The sequence below is a fragment of the Capricornis sumatraensis genome, chromosome 1, assembly GCF_032405125.1.
Source record: "Capricornis sumatraensis isolate serow.1 chromosome 1, serow.2, whole genome shotgun sequence".
In the NCBI taxonomy this organism is placed as follows: Eukaryota; Metazoa; Chordata; class Mammalia; order Artiodactyla; family Bovidae; genus Capricornis; species Capricornis sumatraensis.
Genome location: NC_091069.1, coordinates 172,881,735 through 172,907,530, shown reverse-complemented (window position 1 = coordinate 172,907,530; position 25,796 = coordinate 172,881,735). Strand labels below are relative to the sequence as shown.

Genomic DNA, 25,796 nt, shown 5'->3' with positions numbered 1-25,796 from the left:
TGGACTGAGCTCATTTTCTCAGAAGAGCTCTGAGTTTACACAGCAAACCGGGCCTTGACAAAAGAGAAGGAAACATTAGAGAGAGAGAAAAAAAAAAAATTCCCTCTCATGGTAGCAAAACTGTGGACTTTCTGCCTTGGTTGCTATGACCTGAGGTTACATGGACCTCTTCTCTATGGCTCCAGCCTCAGGAATGCAGAACCCTTTTCCCCTCCTTAGAAGAAAATATTGAAAGAACCAGATTCTTGAGCTTTCAATGACAGGTGTGATTAAGAATGAGTTTCATGCTTTGGCAGAACATGGAGTCTATCCCTCTGCTCAGAATCGGCAGAGCCTGGCAGGACCCTTCTCTGAAGAAGGTCAGTCTTAAAGATGTGTTGGCTCTGTATTTCTCTGTCCAGTCAAGGGACCCTGACGTCTCCTAATCCGGCTTCTTCTCACCTTTGAATTGCAGAATGCCAGAGGTGGGAAGGACCAAGAAGGTTATCTCATGCGGTTTCCCATTTGACAGATAAAAACCTCTATGCCCAAAGTGACTTACACAGAGTAACACTGAAAGCCAGTGGAAATGTCATGACACACACACTTGGTGTGATTCTACATCCAGTGCTCACTCTCTTTTCTCGTCTTGAAAGTAAATAACTCTTACAATACCAGTTATAAAAAATAATATAACTGGTACCACTTATACCACCTAAATGTAGCTGATTTTACACTTTTAGCATATTTGTTTCAAATATTTTAAAAAATAAAATATCACAGATTCAGCTAAAGTCCCTGCCATTTCTCTCCTCCCTCCCTCTCAGGAGTAACAATACCCTAACACTGGTGAATCCCAATCCCCTGAATGTTTTTATACTTTGTTCTACATATAAATGAATCTTCCATAACACTGCACAATATTGTTTTGTGTCTTAATATTTGACAGAGAAGTATCTTGCAACTTCTTTATTTATATAGCATTATACTTTTAATGTTCATCTATGGTATATATCTAGTTAATTAATTTTAACAGTGCAATATTATCTCATTCCATTTATAAGCCCCATATTATTATTTCCCTCCAGTAGAAAGTTGTTTCCAAGTTTTCACAAATTGCTTTGCAATGAACACCCTTGCACATGTGTGCACAAGAGTTAGAATATCTATGGAGTGGAGACCTAGAGGGGAATCACAGGATCCTAGGATATGTGCATCTTTACCTTTACAAGGTTTTGTCAAATTGTTCTCCGAAATAGTTAAACCAACTTACACTTCTCACATCTTTACCAATACTTGGTAGGTTTAGACTTTTACATTTTAACCAATTTGTCATATGTGAAATAGCATTTGTTGTTTTAAATTTCCAATTTTTGATTACTTATTAAGTTGAGCATCTTTTAATATGTATAATATTATGTCAATTCAGTTCAGCCACTCAGTTGTGTCCAACTCTTTGCAACCCCATGGACTGCATCACCAACTCCCAGAGTTTACTCAAACTCATGTCCATTAAGTCGGTGATGCCATCCAACCATCTCACCCTCTGTCATCCCCTTCTCCTCCCACCTTCAATCTTTCCCAGCATCAGAGTCTTTTCCAGTAAGTCAGTTCTTCGCATTTGGTGGCCTAAGTATTGGAGTTTCAGCTTCAACATCAGTCCTTCCAATGAAGGACTAAGCCAGAATACTAAGAACACTAAGTCAGAGTTCCTCTAATGTGCATGGGATTTGCAAGGTCTTCTCATTGCAGTGGCTTATTTTGTTGCAGAGCACGGGCCTAGGGCATGCAGGCTGCAGTAGTTGTGGCATGTGGGCTCAGCAGTTGCAGCTCCCGGGCTCAATAGTTGCAGCATATGGGTTTAGTTGCTCCAAGGCATGTGAGATCTTCCCAAACTGGCATTGAACCCATGTCTCTGACATTGGCAGGCAGATTCTTTATCACTGAGTCACCAGGGAAGCCCTGCAAATATATATTTTAAAGTCCTATTTTCCAAATGGATGTTGCTGGTTGTACAAGCACAAGTGACATGAATATATTGACCTTGCTTCCAGCAACATTTCTTGTTGCTGCTGCTGCTGCTGCTAAGTTGCTTCAGTCGTGTCCGACTCTGCGCAACCCCAGAGACGGCAGCCCACCAGGCTCCCCCATCCCTGGGATTCTCCAGGCAAGAACACCGGAGTGGGTTGCCATTTCCTTCTCCAATGCATGAAAGTGAAAAGTGAAAGTGAAGTCACTCAGTCATGTCTGACTCTTTGCAACCCCATGGACTGCAGCCTACCAGGCTCCTCCATCCATGGGATTTTCCAGGCAAGAGAACTGGAGTGGGGTGCCATTGCCTTCTCCAACATTTCTTGTTAGTCCTTATAAATAATTTACAAATTCTCTTCAATGTTCTATGTGTGGATAATCATAAAACTGTGAATAACAACATCGTTATTCTTCATTCCAGGCTTTTACTTTTAATTTTCTTATTATACTAGTTATGCACGTGTGCATTCTCAGTCACTTCAGTTGTGTCTGACTGTTTGTGACCGTATGGACCATAGCCCAGCAGGCTCCTCTGTCCATGGGATTCTCTAGGCAAGAATACTGGAGTGGATTGCTGTGCTCTCCTCCAGGGGATCTTCCCAACTCAGGGATCTACCTCGTGTCTCCTGCATTGCTGGCAGATTCTTTACGGCTGAGCCACCAAGGAAGCCCCATACTAGTTTTAATATCCTCTAAAATGTTGAATAGGAGTGGTAATAACAAACGTTATTTGTTCTCAAACTAATTGTTTCACTAGATTGTACCACCTGCTGCTTTTAGCCCTACTCCAAGATAAACTGTCTTGTTATATCCCACTAATCCAGACGATTTCTCAGTCTCTACTAGCCCAGACCTCCCTATACAGGTATGCAGCTCTACTAACCTCATCTAATCAATCACACTTGATAAAGATGTCCAACCATCCACAGGAGTTTCATTTGGATAGTCAACTATTCTCTAGGGTGCAATGTGTCTGAAGTGACTCAAAACTTTTCTATATATCTATGTTCTTTAATATACCAGGTTTCCCTGGTAGCTCAGATGGTAAAGCGTCTGTCTACAATGTGAGAGACCTGGGTTTGATCCCTGGGTTGGGAAGATTCCCTGGAGAAGGAAACGGCAACCCACTCCAGTACTCTTGCCTTGAAACTCCCATGGACGGAGGAACTTGATACAGGCTCCATGGGGTCGCAAAGAGTTGGGCACAACTGAGTGACTTCACTTTATGTTCTTGGACACGACTGAGTGACTTCACTTTATGTTCTTTAAAGGTATTACTGTCCACCTAGGCTCAACAGTCAGAAACATATTCTTCTCTCAATTTCCACATCTAACTTATTAGCAATTTTGTCAATTCTATATTCTAAATATCTGCCAAAGTATTTTCTCCTCTCCTTTCCCAACACTAATGACTGGTTTAACCCCTCATTGACTATAGTAACAGTTTCCTAACTGGTCTCCCTGCCTTTCATCTCAATTTTCACCTACCATTCTTTTTACTGCTGCCAAGTTTCTTTCTAAAGATAAACTTTAGATCTGATCATGCCTCACCCAGCTTGAAACTCTTCCCTGTCTTCCCAGTGTCTATTACATGAAGTCTTCATCCTCCAGTTGGACATGCAAGGCCTTTTATTTACCCTGGCTAGCTCTCTAACATACTTTCCTACCAGTCCCCCACCTTGTTTTACAGTCTAGCAGAGCTCAAGTGCTTATAATTCAGCTATGCCATTTCCTGGTCCCATGATTCTTGATGTGCTGATCCCTCTGCTTGGATTACTCTGGCAAAATTTTATTTGTTTTCAAACCCAGATTACATGTCACATCCTCCAAAAACTATGGATTAACAGCTCAACAAATATTTATTGAGCACTACCTATATGCTAGGTGCTATGCTATACGCTTGGCATATAGAATGAATGACACACTCCAAATGGTACAACATTAGTTAGCAACTTTCTTTTCTTACCATCCTTTAGCTTTAACTGTCTGAAGCATAGTTTTTACTTACATGTTCTTTTCTTTTCTCCTTTCTTAATAAATATGCACATAGATGTATAAACATGACAATATTCTCAAACACAGAGGCATATGCACGTATGCACTCAGTATTGAGAATAGTCATGGATACAGTTTCAACTCAAAAGTACATTTATACATGGTGGGATCATAAGCTCAGTACTTTGTTTTAGAGCCTGGACTAGATGACACAAAGAAGCACAGTATGGCTAGAGTAGTAACTAAGGGTGTGTGCTCTGAAGATAGGTTGCCTAAGTTTGCATCTCAGCTCTGTTACTTACAAGCTGGGTGATCCTAGGTAAATAACTGTATCTTTGTGCCTCAAGTTCCTCAGCTATAAAGTGGGGACAATGATGGTCTTTGCCACATAGTATAGTGGAAAGAATTATTGAAGTTAAAATGAAAAGTGCTTAGAATACTGCCTAGCACAATGTAAGCGTTTAATAAATAGTAGCTATTATTATTTTGCAAATGAGGATACTTTTGTTTCAGTCACTATCAGCAGGTCAAGTGATTTTTTTACTCCTATATCTAGCCATGAAAGAACTATTTGTTGTTCTGAGACAAAGGTATACTCTTATGTAATCTTTATTGAATGAGTGGCACAAGGTGGCAAAATCATCGGCCCAGGAGAGCTCATGGCAGTGGAATAGAATTTTTCTTTGTTTGGAGCTAAATAGTTTAAGTGGAAAGAAACTGTTCTTTCCACATAGAGTCAACTATACACACTGAGACACAAGTAAGTGAGAGTGTATGGTGGTATAATAGCTAAGATCACAAGGTCTGGAATTAGACTGCCTCACTGAGACTCAAAATTCCACCACTTACCAGCTTTGTCACCTTGGGAAAGTTACTTCTTTGTATCTCAGCTTCCACATCTGTAAAATGGGATTAATAATAAGTTTCTATTTCATACAGTTACTGTGAGAATTTAATGAGATAATCCATGTAAAGCACTTAGGACATTTCTTGGTACATAATACTTAATAAGTGGTGAAGAAAAAAAGATACACCATAGTAGACCAAGGACCATATAAAGTTAACGTTAAGTGTTCACTCCAAGGGAAGCAATGGAGGTAGATGATCAGTTGACCAAGTGATTCCCAAGAGAGAACAAGGAAATTTTTAAATTCTACTGCACTTGGCATAACTTTTGTTAAAGGTGTGTTTTTGTTGTTATTCCTATGAATATACATATATTCCTATGTATCCCCCAGTTATGTTTGGATTAGACCACCAGGCTTTCCCAAAACGCATTCCATGGGACATCTGTCCTAAGATATGTATGAGAAAAAAGGTTTTATGGTTGAACAATGCTGGGAGATACTGTGTGACATATTCCCTGGGATATGCAAATGTGTAGTAGCAGCCCTAAGGGTTTGACGGGTCATGAAAAAACGTTTCATTTAGCTTAATCCAGCATTTCTTGAATATATTTGATCAAAGAGCCCTTTTCCCCCATATACTATTTATTAACATTCCATGGAACTACTGTTCCATGGAGTAAATAAGGAGAAATGCTGACTTCAATGAATATCAAAATGACCTTAATACCAAAGCAAGGACTAAGCGAGGTAGGTTTAAGAAGAGGAGGGCTCATACGTTTTTAGAGTGGAATTGAAAATTTCCCTAGCACAATTCTCTAAGCCAGGAGACACACAAATCCTTCAGGGTCACAAACAGTAAAACACACACAGTGTTCCTGGGAGCATGTACAGGGTACCTGGGAGGTGGTGGGGAGAATCCCTCACTCACACTGCATCCTTCTGCTCCTGCTATTCTGGGATCCCACTGTGGGCTTCTAAACATCCTGTACTATCTGCCTTTAGCCATGGACTTCCTGATTTTACTTCCTACTTTATAGAAGAGAAAAGGCTACAAGAAAAACATTTAAAGTGGAAAGGCCCTATTGGGGAACCAGAGGCCAGACCCAGGAGTAGAGGGGAAGGACGAGAGTTGGAGAGAAGAGACTGGGTTGAAACCTCCAATCAGATTCAGGACAAGGATGCTCCTCTGGGTGGAGGAGAGAGGAGGGACTCCAGTACTGCCAGGAGAAGAGGAACCTTCCCAGCAAAGTAAAACATGAGACCTACTTTAGGAGAAATAATATTGACTTCTAAGGTTGGTGAGCAGAAGGGCAGTTCCCTGAGGGCAGAAGCCATCTTTAGTGGTAGTCTTAGTCACTCAGTCCTGTCTGACTCTTTGCAATCCCATGGACTATAGCCCTCCAGGTTCCTCTGTCCTTGAAATTTTCCAGGCAAGAATCCTGGAGGAGATTGCCATTCCCTTCTCCAGGGGATCTTCCTAATCCAGGAATCGAACCCGGGTCTTGTGTATTGCAGGCAGTTTCTTTACCGTCTGAGCCACCAGGAAAGCCCAGAAAACCACGTTTAACAGATCTTTCTTTATAACTATTTTCTTCAGGTTAAAGGTGGTGGCTAGGAGAAAGGAGAATTGTGTTCTTTACATAATGAGGAGCACAGTGAGAAATCCCCATTAAAGGAGAGGTCTATAAAATGGCTGTCTATTTGTATTGGCCAATGTTTATGTTACTTTCCAAATTAATGTCTTTGATTGGCTGCTTCCTGAAGGCAAGCTGCCTTTCTCTCTGTTTTGCTTTATCCCTACACGTGGTTTCCTACCAGGGAAGGAGAGGCGGGGATTACATCCTAAGTGGCCTGATGCAAAGAAATTTAGAATCCGTGGCTGAGGTCTGCAAGGGGCTTCTGAGCTGCATGCAGGATGGCAAATAATAAAAAACGGACTAAACCAATATTAACGATGCCTAACTAGGGGTGGTGGGAGCAGGATTTTTTTTCTTACTTCCATTAATTCATATTTTCTAACTTTTCTGTCAGGAATATCCTTTTCTTTTAAAGCTTGGAAGATTAAGTCTATTTCTCTAGTTCATACTCCGCATCTTTATTTCGAGAAAATCTGAACAATCATTGCACGTAAACTTCCTATAAGTGTGTTTTTAGCGGGGAAAAAAAGAATTTCCCAAGCATGTATGAGTGAATGGAAACATACGGCAGGAAATATTCCTTAAAAAGTTATATCCATAGAATTTTACAAACAGAGGGGGAGAAATTTGCTAGGCATAAGATTTCCCCAGAACTTCTGGAAATATGGTAACAGGCTCCGTAGACCAAGCGGAGAGTGGCAGGAAACGCTGTTTCACTGAGGAGAATCACCTGGCAGCCTGCCTGGGGGCGGAGGCAGGTATGAAAGGTGGCCGCGGGCGGGGGCCGGGGCGGAGCAGGAAGCCCCGGCGCTGGGAGCGGGAGGCGGAGCCGCGAGGAGCGCCCCAGGTGGGCAGGAGGCGGCGGCACCTGCCCCGGGCCCAGGGTCGGTCAGCCGGCCGCGCTGCGCCCAGTGAGGGCAAAGCGGAGGGATTCCTTGGAGAAGAGGTGCGTCGCGGCCGGGTCGCTGATGAAGAAAGACCCAGTGTCCCCGCAGTCCCTCAGCTGAAAGGGGCCGGAGGGCGCCGGCATGGGCTCCGAGCTGCCCGCACCTTGGCTGCTGCTCTTCACCTGGCTCCCAGCAGGTGAGCCACGGGAAAATGGGGCCTAGCCAGGCCCAAGGAGAGAGGAGGCCGCTGTCGCCTGGCCTAGCAGAGTTGGCCGCAGGCGGGGCAGTGGAGGCCTGGGCCGCGCTCTGGTGGCTCTTGGCATGGGCGCCAGGATGTGCGGAGACCGGGTCGAGTTTCTGCCTGTGGGAACCTGTTTTCTTTTATTAGGTTAGGCCTTTACCAAACAGGTGCAACTAAGGAAGAAACTCAGAGCTCTGGCCTCCTCCTGCTCCCTAGGCACCTCTTGGTCTCTAAAGCCGGAGTGATAGAGGCAGAAGCGCCACTCTTTCAAGTCCTAATTACCTTTTCCTTTCATCTGATACTTGCCATAGGTTTTAGATACGGTGACAACCATATTGGCTCAGAAATACACTTATTTCGTTCCTGAGAGGTATATGTATCCTCAGTATATGATGGAAAGTTCGATATGATTCAGAATCTATTAATATAATTTTATAGGATCACAACAGGAGGTTCTTTGCTAACCATATTCAGTGTCACTTTTCTACGTTGTATCCACTCACTTCCCTAACTTTACCCCATGATCATTGTCTCCCCATCAAGTGCTCATCCATCCACCATCTTTCATTTCCTTAACCTCCAGGCCAGTCCTCTGTGCTTTGAAAGCATGGTTTTGTGTGTCTCAGCGTATCAGTAGTGGAAATGGCAGGCTGTGATCTGCATGAGTGAAATCAGGTGGGAAGAACATAGTGAAAGAATGTGGAGGTTTTTTCAGCCCTTTTCAATTGAGATGTAGGTGTGACCTTGCAAACCGGAACCTAAGTTCCCTTGGAAGTTCTGCCCTGTTCTATTTCATTTTATCTTTTTTACTTCCCTCTTTTAGGAATAGCTACCCTCTCACCTCTTAGTTGTCAGTGGGAGTTCAGCTCAGTTTGCTCACAGACCAGTTTGAGTCTTGTATTTCTCTGCGGGAAAAGATGTAATATGAAGGTACAGGAAGAATTCCGTTTTTACAAGCTTGAGAGGACATGAAGATAGCTCAGATGTAATCAGATCTCATTCAGACAAGATTCTATAATTCTTTTTAAGCTTAATGCTGAGAATGAAAGGGAGGGAGAATTACAAAAGGCTAGAAAACTGTTATCCCTAAGGTCTTTTGGCTTACCACATTTTCTGTAGAACGTGGGTCCTATAAATTGTCTGAAGCTGAGGAGGGTGAATGTTGGATGCTCATGATACACCAGGAAATGGACTGAACTGTACCGACATGGAAGTGCCCGAAATTCTACCAGAGCAGTCACCAGGTTAGACTGTGAAAACAAATTCGTAAAAATCCCACAGTTTTGCACAGACTTCTCTCCTGTGCCTCATGTGTTTAGCTCAGACTCCATAGCAGCAGGGATTTCTGAAGCTGCTTGAGCGATCGTTTTAGGAAAGTTGAAGTCTACTCTCACTCTGGCCCTGGGCATGCCATCCCCAGAATTAGGACTTGTAGCCAGCAGTCATTTAGGAAAAAAGAATAAGGAAAGAAGCCTTACAGACAAAAATCCCATTAGGGTGTAAACCTCAATCCTTAAGTCACCAGCATATTTTAAAAGCTGTTCTGTTTTTGTGAGGGATATTGAACACTGAATATTTTTCAAATACAATTACCATAACCAAAGGGTATATTCTTAAAGTAAACAAATTGCTAAATGGACAAAGTCTTCGGAAAGTAGAGCTCCATGTGTTCATGAACTAGCCATGCTGTGTGAGTAGCCAGAATGCTGGGGTGGTCAAATAATACAGACTGCCGTGTTTGCCTGGTATTCATTAAATGGAAGCCTACCTGCGTGACACATTTTAAAACCAGAGAATGCTAAACACGGAAAAGTTCTAAGTCCAGAAGAAATATAGTTTGCATTGTGATATGTACACACATATATGAGATTTATAAAATAGGAACAAGAGGTATACACACACACACAAAAAATAGTCACCATGTTGGATTAAAAGTATCAAGTTAATAAATACTGCTTTAGTAACATTTAAATTCGTAGAAAGTAATCCCCAAATTAGCAGCATTAAATAAATCTGGATTTAAAAACAAATCTAGTAAGTTGATTTTTTTTTTCAAGATCCGCTGCAAACTGAGGTATGAACTTTGGAAAACCCTGCACTAGAATGTATTATTCATTTTGGTCCATCACCTTTTTGTCTTCTGTTTCTAAAGAAGAGGCAGCCCAGCCCTCTGATTAGCATCCAAGTTTCTGCAGTTGCAAAGTGTGGATCAGTAATGAGATTATGTCAGCTGTGGGTACACTGGCTAGTCAGTGTGGCTTGGGCCTCTGACGAAGCCTCTGAGGTCAGGAAGTCCTGCTTTATGTTTGGAGCTGTGGCGAGATCAGAGGGTTTGTGTGTGTAATTCTCCAAACTTTTTTTCTTTAAAAAGGAAGAAATTTTTATCACACAAATAATTATTTGCTTCTTAAAACAGACTATTAAGTTCCTACAACCCTTTGCATTAATGGCTAATAGCACTTGTTACCATCATCCAACCTCAAAGTTTATTCCTGGAAAGAAAAGTTAGTTTCCCCCCACCCCCAGATTCTAAAAGGTTGCGTGTCATTTGTGCTTTTGTGAATTTTTAAAAAGATCTTAGAGGGGTGTTAACTTATAGATCCATGTAGCTATCAACTTGTGTTACCATTCTTTGGGAAATCAGACAGCTGACTTCTAAAGAACAAGATTCTTAGCATCTAAACCATTGGCTTTCATTTGGTGGTGGTTGTGAAGGTTGGGATCATACTGAAGACCTAATACACCTTGTGAAGTTTCTCAGTTGTGTCTGACTCTTTGCAACCCCGTGGACTATAGCCTGCCAGCCTCCTCTGTTCGTGGGGTTTTCCAGGCAAGAATACTGGAGTGGGTTGCCATTGCCTTCTCCAGGGGATCTTCCTGACCCAGGGATTGAACCCAGGTTTTCAGTACTGCCGGCAGACTCTTTACCACCCGGGAAGCCCTAGTACGCCTTGGTCCCTGATATAGTAAATAGTAAATGGAGCTTCTCAGGTGGTGGATAAGGGACTGCCTACTGCTCCTCTCCCTTGCCCCACCCCTCACCTCCTGTGAGGCTCCCTGAAGTACCTCTCAGAGTGCAGTGCTCTGGGAACACAAGTAGAAATCATCCCCAGTCCTTGTCTTCCCCTCCCAGCCAATTTTACAGATAAGGAAATCTGTGCAGAGAAGTCAGGTGTCTAAGGTTGACACAGTGGAGTTGGTTTGAGGGCTGGGATGAGGATCCTGGCATCCTCACTCTTAGTGCATTGCTCTTTCATCTATTTCATACCATGGAGCAAGTTTGTTCTGTCTCATTGAATCCTGGTAGAAATGGAAATTGACTACCTCTGGATGTCTGCGTGTATGCATGCTAAGTCACTGTAGTCGTGTCCAACTCTGTGACCCTTTGGACTGTAGCCCACCAGGCTCCTCTGTCCATGGGATTCTGTAGGCAAAATTACTGGAGTGGGTTGCCATGTCCTCCTCCAGGCGATCTTGCCAACCCGGGAATTGAACCCATGTCTCTTATGTCTGCTGCACTGGCAGGTGGTTCTTTACGACTGGCGCCACCTGGGAAGCCCCTGGGATGTCTAACCAGATGTTAATTATTAAACATCTTGCCCCAACAGAAATGCAGTGGGATGAGATGGTGGGTAATTACTGTACTGTTTGCCTGGGTTTCTTTCGGCCTAATACTTTATTTCATTATTTGAAGTCCTTAGGGGAGAAATAAAATTGTGTGTTTTAAGAATTAAAAAGACTGATCATGTCTTTCTCTGGTACTCATTTCTAGATCTTCCAAAATACAAATCTTAGGTGGTGTCAAGGAAAGGATTTGACACTTTCTTCTTTTCCCAAACCCAGTATCATGTTCTGTTGCTTAATCCCAGCAGCGTAACCATCTCCTCACCTCTAGGCCTGCTACTTCTTTGGCTAGTTCCAACCATTCTCCACACAGATGATAGGTTAACCAATCTGGGTTAATTTTTCCCACCTTCACTTTAGTGGACTTCCCAGGTGGCGCTAGTGGTAAAGAATCCATCTGCCAATGCACGAGACACAAGAGACAAAGGCTCCATCCCTGGTTCAGGAAGATTCCCCGGAGTAGGAAATGACAACCCACTCCAGTATTCTTGCCTGGAAAACTCCTCGGGCAGAGGAGCCTGGCGGACTGCAGTCCATAGGGTTGCAAAGAGTCGGACATGACTGAAGCAACTCATAGCACGTATGCACCTTCACTTTAATGCTCTAAGAACCTCTGCTAGATCCCCATAGTCTGTATGAGTGGATTAAAGCTCTTCGGAATTCAAGACCCACTCATTCTGGCCTCACTAACTTGGGCAGCTACGTCTCCACTGCTATGAGCATCCTCTTGTACCCTTCCCACCCTCAACATACTCTCTTCTTCCTTGCTTTTTGCTTCTTCCTTCCTTTTTGTCTGGCCATGTTACAAATGGTTAACTGTAACCGTTTATTTTCTGTACTTTCAGAGCACTTAAAATTTGTTCCAGGCAGTTTACCCTTTCTTGTATGAATTTGTTTATTTGCCAGATGTTTGATGTATACCATGTGCCAGACATGCTCTCAAACAAAAGTAGACATGGCCTTGGACTCCATGGTGTTCATGGTCTGAAGAACAAACAAAGAAATGTAGAAATACAGCTATGACAGGGACCATGAGAAAGAGATACAAGGTACAACAAGAGGTTGTAATAAATGGATTTTGCTCATTCGGGAGGCCCTCTCTGGAGAAATGATACTTGAGTTGAGAGCTGAGGTGTAATCATCCCAGACCAATGAATAGCATGTGCAAGGCTGCTGAATAGGAGCTCAGTGAGAATGAGGGATGGCAAGAATGTCACCATGACTGAGAGGAGGAAGCCTTTCCATGTGGTGGGAAGGAGGCAGGGGTGGGTAGGACCAGATAGCGTGGTCTCATGGACCATGATAGGAGGCTTTGTATTTATCCTGAGAACAATGGACAGCTTTTGGAGAGATTTAAAGAGAAAGAGTTGGGAGATGGACAGCAGTGTGCTATCCACATGGAGGAAAACCAGAGTGTGTGCAGGTACCAGTTAACTGAAGCAGTATCCAGGCTTGAAGTGATGGAGTTTGTGCTGGGGTGATGGTGAAAATGGAGAGAGAGGGATCCCGGAAATAGTAGGGAGATAAATAAACCCAATTTGATAATATTTTGTATGGAGTGTGAGGGAGAAAGAGATGTCAAGGACAATACCTAGTTTTCAGTCTTGCCCATTGACTGAGATGGGAAACAGGGAAGAACCCAAGTTTGGATAGGAGGAGGAGGATTTAGATTTGGGGCTCAACTTAGATTCTGAAACAGCCAAGAAGAGCTACGAGGAGGATTTGAGCCTGGGTGTCTGTCTTGGCTCTTATTGTAGAGTAGTGGGACTTGTTATACAAAGCTCTACCAGTTTCTAAGCATCCTATAAAGCTTAGCCATGACCAGATGTACCTTGTTTATGTGTTTACTTGTTTATTATTGACTTGCCCACCAAGAGTATAAGTTCCAAGAGTTCAGGGACCTTGTCTCTCTTATCAGCCACTTTACCCCTATCATCTGGAACAGCGCTTGTCTCATAGTAGGTATTCAATAAGTGAGTGAGTGAGTGAGTGACCTCTGGAGGCCCAGGGCACACAGAAATTTGTCATTCTGGTGAGACTTAAATTTGCATGTGCTCTGAGATTAGCATGTGGGTACACGATTGAGTCACTGGCCTGAGCGAATGACTTTGGGAAACCCCGTGCATCTGCCTCTCAGGCTTGTTGTCCTCTACTCATAATAACTAAAGGATACCAAATTCAAACCACCTGAGAAGCTATTTTTTTCACTTAGTAGGTTATCAAAAAATTTTTTAAGATTGATATTCTCCCCTGTTGGAAAGATTGTAGTGAAACATGGGAGTGTCACACACTGTTCATGGGACTATAAACTTCTTTACTGAATTATTTATTAAAAGCCTCATCCCCTTTGACCTAGCAATCTCACTTTGAGAAATACATCCTACTGGAATAAAAAAGCACATTTGTGAAGAGATACCTAATATAACATAAAGGTATTCACTTCAATAAATTATTTTGGCATTGTTTGTGATAATGAAAATTTAGAAACAACCTAAATGCCCATCATTAGCAAAAGGGATAAATTATGGTTCATCCATGTAGTGAATTTTCACGCAGTCACTAAAAAAATTATATCTATTTATACTGATAAAGAATATAATGATATTTTATTAGTTTGAAGAGAAACAAAATTGTGAGTCAATGCACATAATATGATTAATTTAAAAAAAAAATGTGGACAAAGATGTGGAGGATAGACACCAAATTATGGTGCTTCTGGAGACTAGAGTTCGTGGTGAGCAAGGAGGAACTTTTTACTTTATACCCTTCTCTATTGTTTAAGTTTCTTATTATTTATCTTATAAAGAAAAAAAAGAAAGGGATTTCTCTACAAAATGATTGAAGTAAATTTGTAAATGTCCCTTAAAGGGTTAAACCTCTGCTTAGGAAAACTTACCTAGGAAACTTACCTAGAAGGCAAGTGGTACAGTGGAAATTGTAGGATTTGGGATTTTAGAGGTATAAGCATAAATTTAGTCTTGCTATTTATTAGCTGTGTGGCTTCAACCCAGTTATTTAATCTACCTGAGGATTTTCCTCATCTATGAAATTGAGATGAAAATAAGGCTGATCTCATAGGGATTTGCCAAGGTTAAATGACATACTGTATAATAAACCCTCAATACCATGCTGAGTAGTTAACATTTTCCTCCCCAGGGCAGCCATGGGCTTCTGCCACTCCAAGCCTAACATTGTTAAGTGCACCCAGATCTTTGTTAACCATGTAACGCATAGACGTAATTCCTTCTCCATCCCAACTGGTTTCTTCTCCCCTTTTCTCCTATCCTAGCTCTCTCTGTCCCTTAACTCTTGTCCATGCTTTGCCAGGCTCTCTTCCTCTGGATTCTTTTCCTGTTTGCACTGTTATCTAAGAAAATATGACAAGTACCGATGGTAAATATACTTGGGGAGATAGCTTGCCCTGACATAAACTCTGATAGGATTAAATCTGTGTACTTTTGTTAACCTGCTGAGTGGAGCAGAGGTGCCTGGGTGCCTGAAAAACAGGAATCAAGACCTTCCATCAAGGCAGCAGTAGGCTACTGCCCCTTGTTGGGAAAGACTTTGCTCTCTGCCCTGCCTGCCACTCCCTTCCAAGCAAGATCCTTCGTGTGAAAAGGACGGGAAAGGCCAACCAGTCCCCTGAAAATGATTTTTAGTTAAAAAAAGTTTTTTACCTAGATCCCTATGCTGTATGGATAATAATTTCTAGAAACTTATTAAACATCTTTCCCACTCTACTACATGGGGAAAACAGGCTGAATAAATAAATGTGCAAAGATATGCATCTATTTGGGAACACATGCTTTGAGTTGTAAAGATACTCTTATTTCTTTGGTATATTCTCTTTCCACCTTAACACAGAATGATCGTCCTCACTCTGCGCATCAGCATAGTCTTGGAAAGTACCTCATGGCGGGAAACCGAGAATCCCCTTCCCCTTCTCTCCTTCCCGTGGGCTCTGTTATCTCATCTGAAGTCACCTTTCCACCCTTACATGACAGATCCCTCTTCCTCTTTCACAGAGGAGACCAGCTGAATGGGTTTGCCAGGTAAGACACAGCTTTAAAAGCTTTTAATACAGTAACTCATTTTGCAAAAGAAGGCAGTAATGACTGCTTACATTTGTATTATTTTAATTCTTTCAAAAATGCTTTTGCATGCTATTCTCAGTTGATCTCAACCTCTTAAAATGGACAAGATAAAAAACGATACAAATAGACACATTTATCAAGTGTCTATTATGTGCCATGCTCTTTGCTAAATGCTGGACATATTTATCTCCTTTAGTCCTCACTATTACTTTATCGAACACATATTATCATCATCCTAATTTTGCATGTAGAGAAACAACCTTAGTTTGGAAATAACTTATCAGGTCTTTTAGCTACTGGGGGAGTGGAAGCAAAATTTGAACCCAGAAAATCAGTTTCCATAATTTAAAGAGAAAATTATAGAGACAACTAGGAAATTCGATGGTGATGAATTGGGGAGAAGGAGATGCCACATGATGAAGAGAATGAGAACAGAAAGAAAATTAAGAATTTGATAACTCAATAGAACTGAATTTAAACGAGCAAAGATGCAACCAGGACATGTATAAATGGAACGCTTATCTTTTTTAATCTCTTCATATTTTCAGCCCAGATTCTGCTGCCCTTAGTCTTTTCTTGAAAACTTTACCTGCTTGGTAGCGTGCATGCCCAATGTGGTTAGTTTTACAGAGAAATTAGAGGCTAAAGGAGAAGATGGGAAGTTTCTGACTTCGAAATGGGCTGTCTTGCTACTTCCCTCCACTTCCTCCCAATCTGGAAATTCCTCCTGCCTTTTAAGAGTCCAGTTCCTGACTTCTGCTTGGAAGGTCAGGCTTGCTTGCTTGGGAAAGATTGAGTTTTGTTGTGAGCAAGACTCCAGTTCAAAATACTGAGGCTGAGAGGGCTTGGCTTATTATAGTCTCTCAACTTTTGCCCACAGCTATGGCCAGGACTGACCCCACCCTAGGGGTCTTTATGAGGACTGGAGACAGTGTATGTTTATCACCTGGCACACAGTAGATGCTGAGCTCCAGAGTAGCAGCTGAGAAGAAGGGAGAAAGGTTTGCTGGTCGCTCAGTACCTTTGTCCTGAGAGACGCCCTCGCTCTCCATGTTGGACTGGGCAAGGGGTGAAGGTCTGGGAACTGTGCAGGGTGCTGTGGGGCTAACAGACCCCTGGAGGGAGTGTGAGTGAGTGCGATATGGTCAAATACATGGCAACCTGGCATAATTCAAGGCTTGAAATTCACTTAAGGGATGAAATTAAAGAAAGGATAAAAGAGCAGCAAAGCCAGTTCTGACGGTAAAGGTGAGTCATGTCGCCCCACGTGTGGTTTGCCCATAATAAGGGCATTCATGGAAGAGACGCTGAGTGAACATTTGGTAATGAAGGTGATCACCCTTGTCCCCATTCTTCTGCCTCAGGGTGTCAGATTCAGCCATCTTCAAAGTTACCCCAGAGTAATTTCTGGCTCCAACCAAATACTTGTCTCTGACTCCTGGCACACCTGTACTATCCACCCCGCCCCCCCGCATATATTCCACCTCTATACAAATAATGTTGACTGGAGTCCTTTGAACAAACTGTTGTTTGTATCAGATTACCATTCGACAAAATCAAGGACACATAGTTTACTAATGACGATATTAGAGTAACTGCTGCCTGTAGTATATTAATTATTGCCTGTGTAGCTTGGCCCCATGCTCTGATTATTTGCAAGCTATTGAATACCAAACATCTTCCTCTATTTAAAGAATAGCCCAATTCTGCTCAGGGCAGAGTCTTGGTTCCAACCACCTTAGAAAATGAATGACCACAGACAAGCCACTTGCCTTGTCCAATCTCAGGTTTGCTGTGTATGCAGTGGCACAGCTTGTTTCTCCCCAGGGCTCGTAAAGATAGTGAGTAGAAGGAAATATATGAAAGTGCTCTGTGAGTCTAGGATTTTGTTTAGATTGCCAGTCAGTGTTTTTCTCTCTATTTCAATCAGTGCATGTTACTGATCAAAATAAGCTAATGTTGACAATGCCATCCTATTTGTTGTCAGATCTTACTGCAGCTGCTTCTGCTGTTCAGTTAAAGCTGTGTTGGGTAAAAGCTCCAAGGTTTAATCCAGGTCAGTTCTGGAAAAAAAGAGGTGGTGAAGGTGGAGAAGCAAAAGTAAAAAAATCAGATTATGAAATAATCCATGTTAAGCTTCAGATACTAGTCATTAGCTCTTGATTCTTATTGGGCTGATTTCTAGGAATCCTACAGCTAGTAGAGACAGCAAGTCTTCCCCCCACCCCAACAAGCTCCTCAAGGCTTATTTTCAAAATGATGTTCTTTTCCATTCACAGCTAAATAAGGAAGTCATCCATCTTCCTTAAAACACCACTTTCACCTTATTATTCTTTTTCAGAAAAACCTTCAGTGATTATCCATTAACTAGAAACAGATTCTGGAGTGCAATTTACACACCACCCCATTTGCCTACTCCCACTCCCCACCATCATCTCACTTTATTTTTCATCTGTCTTCCGTAAAGCCAGAGGCCCCAGCTGGACTGGTTCCTTCAGATTCCCCAAGGAACAGCCTCTTCATGATAAGCGCCTTTACTCACTCCTTTCTTGCATCCTGACTCAGTGAGTGTCTCTGCCCTTTTCCTGCTTTTCACATATCATCTTAATCCTACCTTGGTTTTAGAATCGAGCTTAACCCTCTCTTCCTTCTGTGATGGTTCCCCACCCACAGGCCTCCCCCCACACTTCTGCAGACCCTCTCTAGCACGGCTGTCACCGGCACATCCTCATTACAGCTCAGCCCTGAAGAGGGCTCAGGTATTTCTGGCGACCAGAGTCTGTCCCAAGCAGCACAGCACCTTGCTGTCTCTCTGTGGACATGAGAAGAGTGGATGCTGATCCCATCATAAACCATGGTGTTCTGTATTAGGAGGGTTGTGTCTAGAAGGTGAGGCAGGACCCAGCACCATGCTCATGGCTCTGGCCATTGAGCCAGGCCCACTCAGCGGCTCTGAAAGGTGGGGGGTGACTGTTTTGTTTGTGGGAGTAACTCAGTCAAAATGAACACAGCTCCACTTGAGAACTCTATTGGAGAGACTTGTAACTTATACCCCTTTCTCCATGGCCCTCAGAATAAGGGGAAAAGGAAAAAGACTCATACACTGTCACCAACATGGCAGCATATATGCCAGCACCTTGCCAGTTACCATGGCAGGTGCCAGAAGTGTGGATTATTTCGCTGCATTCTTACAAGGACCTGATGAGGTTAGTACTTATACAGTCTCTGTTCATAGCGAAGGAAACACAAGCTCAGAGAGAATAAATAACTTCTCCAGTGTCCAAGTGAGTAGTTCAGTTTGGTTTGAACCCAACTGTATCTGAGTCCAAAGCCTGGGTTTAGTTTAGCTAGTCTATACCAGTGGTCCTCAAAGTACAGTGCCCAGAGAAGTAGTATCAGAATCTCCTGGAAATTTATTAGGTGTAAGTTCTTGGGTCCCACCCAAGTCCTACTGAATTAGAAACTCCTGCTGACAGTGATCTGGGCTGTCACAGGTCCTCTTGGTAATGTATGCTCAAGTTTGAGTACTATTTCTCCACATTAAACCTGCTATAAGAAGGCCCCTATAACTGGGCCTAGAATCCATATTGACACAGGAACATCTGAAGATGCTGGTAATGTGTGGACCTCTGACCATGTCAAAGTCCCACCTGACATTTCTGTGCCACCTGGTTCCTCATCAACACAGACTTGGAGCTTTAAGTGTATCTGTAGATTTGGAAGGTAAGGGGAGAAAGTTTTTAAAAGTAAAAGAAAAATTGTTAGTTCCTTGAAATCTTTTGTGAAAAAAAATTGTCAGTCTGATCATTTTTTAAAAAATTTGTTTTGTGCTTATGTTGGACCAGTTGTACTGCCAATTTTCACTGTCATTCATTTCATCATGTATTCAACATGAATGAACATATATTTGTTGGGTGCTAAGGGCTTCACGATGGTGTGATCACTTACCTAGAGCCAGACATCCTGGAATGTGAAGTCAAGTGGGCCTTAGAAAGCATCACTATGAACAAAGCTAATGGAGGTGATGGAATTTCAGTTGAGCTATTTCACATCCTGAAAGATGATGCTATGAAAGTGCTGCACTCAATATGCCAGCAAATTTGGAAAACTCAGCAGTGGCCACAGGACTGGACAAGGTCAGTTTTCATTCCAATCCCAAGGAAAGGCAATGCCAAAGAATGTTTAAACTACCGCACAGTTGCACTCATCTCACACACTAGTAAAGTAATGCTCAAAATTCTCCAAGCCAGGGTTCAGCAATGTGTGAACCATGAACTTGCAGATGTTCAAGCTGGTTTTAGAAAAGGCAGAGGAACCAGAGATCAAATTGCCAACATCTGCTGGATCATGGAAAAAGCAAGAGAGTTCCAGAAAAACATCTATTTCTGCTTTATTGACTATGCCAAAGCCTTTGACTGTGTGGATCACAATAAACTGTGGAAAGTTCTTCAAGAGATGGAAATACAGACCACCTGACCTGCCTCTTGAGAAATCTGTATGCAGGTCAGGAAGCAACAGTTAGAACTGGACATGGAACAACAGACTGGTTCCAAATAGGAAAAGGAGTACGTCAAGGCTGTATATTGTCACCCTGCTTATTTAACTTATATGCAGAGTACATCATGAGAAACGCTGGACTGGAAGAAGCACAAGCTTGAATCAAGATTGGCGGGAGAAATCTCAATAACCTCAGATATGCAGATGACACCACCCTTATGGCAGAAAGTGAAGAGGAACTCAAACGCCTCTTGATGAAAGTGAAAGAGGAGAGTGAAAAAGTTGGCTTAAAGCTCAACATTCAGAAAACGAAGATCAGGGCATCTGGTCCCATCACTTCATGGGAAATAGATGGGGAAACAGTGGAAACAGTGTCAGACTTTATTTTTTTGGGCTCCAAAATCACTGCAGATGGTGACTGTAGCCATGAAATTAAAAGACACTTACTCCTTGGAAGGAAAGTTATGACCAACCTAGATAGCATGTTGAAGAGCAGAGACATTACTTTGCCAACAAAGGTCCATCTAGTCAAGGCTATGGGTTTTCCAATGGTCATGTATGGATGTGAGAGTTGGACTGTGAAGAAAGCTGAGCGCCGAAGAACTGATGCTTTTGAATGTGGTGTTGGAAAAGACTCTTGAGTGTCCCTTGGACTGCAAGGAGATCCAACTAGTCTATTCTGAAGGAGATCAGCCCTGGGATTTCTTTGGAAGGAATGATGCTGAAGCTGAAACTCCAGTACTTTGGACACCTCATGTGAAGGGTTAACTCATTGGAAAAGACTCTGATGGTGGGAGGGATTGGGGGCAGGAGGAGAAAGGGACGACAGAGGATGAGATGGCTGGATGGCATCACTGACTCGATGGACGTGAGTCTGAGTGAACTCTGGGAGTTGGTAATGGACAAGGAGGCCTGGCGTGCTGCGATTCATGGGATCGCAAAGAGTCCGACACGACTGAGTGACTGAACTGAAGGGCTTCCTGGTGGCTCAGAAGGTAAAGCTTCTGCCTGCAATGCAGGAGATCTGGGTTTGATCCCTGGGTTTGGAAAATCCCCTGGAGACGGGCACCCATCCAGTATTCTGGCCTGGAGAATTCCATGGACAGAGGAGCCTGGCAGGCTACACTCCATGGGGTTGCAAAGAGTTGGACACAACTGAGTGACTTCAGTTTTTAAGGAGGTGACAGGTGCCAATATGAGGCTCTTGTGTTTGAACAGTGAGCCAGAAGCAAGCCCAGTAGGCCTTCTCCAAGCCTACAGTAGCCAGGCCATCCCCAAGAAGTGTGAAAAGTGCTGCCAGAGGTAGGACAGGGCACTTTGGGAAAGCAGAGGAACCCTCCTCTTCCAGACTTGCAGTCAGAGGAGGCAAGGGTGCCGCTGAAAACCTAAGAAATAAACCTTGCTTAGCCTGGTGAAGGGAGTGGAGTGGCAGCTGGTGATGCGGAAGAGTGCTCCAGCCGAGAGATGTACACCTGGGATGACCTGGCACAAGAAGGACGGAGGCAAGGCTAGAGTGCCCAAAGCCCTCTGTCAGGGTGGGGCATGAAGGGAGATGAGGCCCCAGAGAAAGGCTGAAAGCAGACCTGACTGGTCTCCTAGGCCAGGGTGCAGAGGGTGAACTTTATCCTTAGGGAAGTGGGAAAACATTTTACCTAGAGAAGTAACATGAAAAAATATCTACACCAGCAAAGTCATTCTTTTATGGCCTTCTTTTTATCATTGTTGAATGTGTCATCACTCTATATGGACGTAGCCAACTTAGGAGTCATGATTCTTCCTCTTTCTTTCCCTCCATCTCCTCCAGGGTGTCTGTGCAATATCCACCACAACCCCGCCTAGGCTGAGTAAGACAATTGCCTGTGAGCTGCTCCCAACCAGCCAGGCAGTGTGTTTGCTTATGGGCATTGCTTTTCTTGCCCCGTGAATAGAAGGAAGTCACCCTGTAGAGTCCTGGTCTGCCTTCAGCTTTGCCTTCTGCTCTCGGCTGCAGGCTGCACGTCCTTGCTGGTGACGGTCCAGCACACGGAGCGCTATGTCACCCTGTTTGCCTCCGTCATCCTCAAATGTGACTACACCACCTCTGCCCAGCTCCAGGATGTGGTGGTGACGTGGCGCTTCAAGTCCTTCTGCAAGGACCCCATCTTTGACTACTACTCTGCATGTGAGTGCCCTCCTCCCCACTCTTGCCCCCATTCTCACGAGGGTGAATTACTGCCATTAGGGTGTAGGAATTATTTAGGATCACAAATCCTTATAGTGAGAAGAAGCCAGAAAGTTTGCTTATTGCAGTTCCCTCATTTTATAGATAAGCTGAGGCCAAGTAGATGACATAACTTATTCAGGGTCACATACCATTAATTTATTTTAAAATTTCTGTTCCACTTTGTTCTAAAAGGAATGAAGGCAGCTTAGACATTAAGTAAAAAGGCAGAGCAAGTCCTGCATCCTAGTTAATGCCTGGTGCACTCGTATCCCCCACCCCACCCACTAGCCACAGGATGGATGAGGAACGGTCATTTGTGAGCCTCCCGCCCACTACCACAACCCCTTCTAGGGCCAGCCATCCTGTAGACAGTCATGCCTCTCTCAGTGACTGGGAGCACACTGGCCACAGGAAGCCTGCTCATTGTGGGCATCTCTGAATGCTGTGCTGCTGTCTCCTACACTTAGCCAAGTCCTCCCTCTTGGTGACAACTGCCCCACTCATGTCAGTCTTGCTGTCTTGAACTTAAGTCCTTCTCTCACTGCCCACCTCTGCCTCTCTCAAGAAACAGAAGAGCCGAGACTCCCACCACCAGCCTGGGACAATTGACCTTTAGAAATCTGGAGAATAGAAGTAGACCCTGTTCACCCTGAGCTTCCCAAGATGAGACAAAGGAGGGGGAGACATCAGCTTTACCATATTTAGCCCCAACTAGTATCTTGCAATATGAGCTCCAAAACCTAAATTACTGAGCCACCCACAGAGCCTCACCTTGTTCCTAGAACACCCCCTTTCTAAATTGAGGCATTGTTTCCTGGGGGCTATTCTTAAAACGCCTGCATTAAGTGGGAAGGTAGGAGGGACCAGGTAGAAGGCATTTATCATCAGCAGATTTAACAGCTCTCAGTACTTTTATTGAGAGGTCAGGTTAGAGGAACCATTTGGGAGCAGATTCTGGAGTCACTTTGGAAATGAGGCAGGGGACATTTGGATGGGAGGTGGTGATACAGTTCAGGATTTGGAAATTTTGGCCCAATAGAGGGGTCTGGAGTCTTGCTGCTCAAAGTGTGAGTAATGGTTTCACCTGGGAGCTCATTAGAAATGTAGACTCTCAGATCCCCATCTTTGAGAAAATGCCTAGGAGATGGAGACCCTCAGGAAACACTGAGAACCTTCACTGCTCCAGGGACCACTGAGGGCACCTTTCTTGATGGGAATTCCTTACTGCTGTGTGACTTGCCCATGTCCTCTTTCTCCAGCATACCAGGCGGCTTTATCCCTGGGCCAGGACCCGTCCAATGACTGCAATGACAGCCAGCGGGAGGTTCGCATCGTGGCCCAGCGGCGGGGGCAGAATGAACCTGTGCTGGGGGTGGATTACCGGCAACGCAAGATCACCATCCAGAATCGTGAGTTCAGAGGCAGCTGGGGCCTGGGGGTGGAGAGCTGTGTAGGCACCAGGCCCAGCGGGCTGAGTCATCGTGGGGTTTTCCCTTTTCTTCTGTTGCTTGATGGTCTACTTGGTCACTTTCATGTTTTGAGGAAAGTGCCAAATGCACAGAATGTGCCGCCCCCTCTGAAGTCAGTACCCTGGAGGCTGGGCTCAGACAAGAGGACCGTCTACAGCTTTGGCTAAAGGTCTGGGACTGGGTGTTTTCCTTCACCTTCCTGAGATTCATAGATAACGTGTGGCTGAGGCTCCCTTGATAGCCTGCTCAAACCCCAGATGCCTGAGTTGCCCTCTGGCTACCCCTGTTTCCCAAATCTATGGAGTAGGGGTTTCTAAGTAGATGGCCACTTATGGACCCTTGCCTTCCACTGGTAGAGGAAAGAGCACTGGGTGTAGAATCAAAAGACGGGGTGGTGATCCCATGCTTCCACCTCCTTGCTTAGTGACCTATTCTTTTTTCTGGCCTCTGTTATCACATCTGAAAGACGGGTGTAATGGTCTTTGTCTCCCCCCACTGAAGTAAACGTCAAACATGACATCTGAGAGCTATGTGTGAAGCATATGCATTCTTTGCGGGAGTACCAGGAGTAGACTCAGGTGTCAGACTCAGGTGTAGGTCCGTGTTCTGCACTCACAAGGGTTGTGAACTTGGGCAAGTCCCTTTCATTTTTTAAGCCTCAATTTCTGTAAGGTGGGACTTGCCATAGTACTTGTCTCATGGAGAGTTGTCAGGATTAAGTGAGATGATATGTATAAAGCACTTAGCAAACCACATGTGTGTGGTGAACTTTTGTTATGACCATTCAGCACACCTGTGAATGAAGGGCCAGCACCCCACATTCCTGGGGGAGTGGATTCCACGTCCAATGGATTATTGGTACAGAATTCAGAGCCTATTTCAATGAGCTTTATGTATAGTGTTAAAGAAATATTGACTGGTTAAAAGTTGGGGGAAAAGTGGGAGAATACACCTAGCAGGCTACTCAGGGTACCCATAGCAACAGTCTGAAGAAATCAGTGAATATTCTATGACTGTGTAGAGGTAGATCAACCTAGTTTAAAAATTGTTTCCAACTTTGTGTATAGTACTTTGGCTGCAATAAGTAAGTCTGATCTGTTTATATTCAACCTCTGACCTTCCCAAGTCAGCCCTTGAGTGTTCAGCCTTAGGGAACATCTGTTCTTTTCCAGCTTTTAGGTGCATCCTCAGAGGTTCAGGGTGACTACTTTTTCCAGAGCCGAGAAACTTAACTCTGATCTGACCCCAAAGTTTAAAGTCTCCTTTACAGTTTTTGAAGGACGAACGTCCCCATAGGTGATAGTCTCTGATTTTCTGTCATTTTCTTTTTCTTTCTAAATGGATAACACTGTCCACTACCCCTACTCCCAACCACCTTTGGGTCAAATTCTGCCTCCTTATTCCCATGGGAAAGTGGTATTTCCCCTTGGCTTTAATTTCTATCTCCAGGATTGTAGTGACTTCTTGGAGCCCTTGTTTTCTGAAATTTTTATGCCTGTGTTTGCATCATTTGAGAAGACCCTGTCAGATCAGTTCTTGGATCATTTGAAATATTAACATATCTGAATGTCCTCATTATTCTGACATCCCTGAAATAATCTTTGTCTCTAGTAAAATTGGGGGAGATTTATAATACACATTAACCTTGGAGGGTGTATTTCCTCCAAAGCACTTTCACCATTTTTCCAAGTCTGGGGTAAGCTTGTTTCTGGGAAAGGCAGCAGGTTGGAAAATCATGAGTAGGAAAAAAACCATAAGGATTGACGTAGAAAGAGAAGGAAAGAGAAGTCAAAGTTAGCTCCAGTGGTGCATGACCTTGCATGTTTGTTTCATTTCCTCAATAAATATTTCTTGACAAACAGATAAAAAAGAATTGCAACTATGACTGCCAAGTAATTAGGAGCAAATCTATAACTAAGGTCTTAAAGAATTTGAAGGTGTCCTCTGGTACTTTGTGTGGCTTAAGTAGCTTGGATATGGGGGCTACCCTGATGTCTCTGACTGGACATTAAGCTCTTTCAGGACAGACACAGCACAGGTCTTGTTTGAGCTTCCACAGAGTCTGACAAAGTGCTGGACCCACAGAAGGTCTTTAGAGAACATTTGCCTTTAATGTGAACATAACCTTCATCTATCTTAATGGGGTAGACACTTGGTGCTCACAAAAACTCATTCTTTTCTTGAGTAACACTTACTCTGAAAATATTGGCATTTTATCCTTACTTGTTTCTCAAGTTCATCTCAACTGTGCCATCAAGATTCAGAAGTATATGTTCACAGCTGGTGAGGAA

The 25,796-nt window shown here is 43.5% G+C and overlaps 1 protein-coding gene across 1 annotated transcript in view; it reads left to right on the top strand.

Annotated features, from left to right (window-relative positions):
* Positions 1 to 7,518: 7,518 nt before the first annotated feature.
* ILDR1 (immunoglobulin like domain containing receptor 1) overlaps positions 7,519 to 25,796 on the top strand; it is a 31,775-nt gene continuing 13,497 nt past the window's right edge. Inside the window, exons 1-3 of the mRNA XM_068984628.1 lie at positions 7,519 to 7,573; positions 21,824 to 21,994; positions 23,296 to 23,445. Of these exons, the coding sequence (XP_068840729.1) occupies positions 7,519 to 7,573; positions 21,824 to 21,994; positions 23,296 to 23,445 (376 nt within the window). The remainder of the gene's footprint in view (positions 7,574 to 21,823; positions 21,995 to 23,295; positions 23,446 to 25,796) is intronic.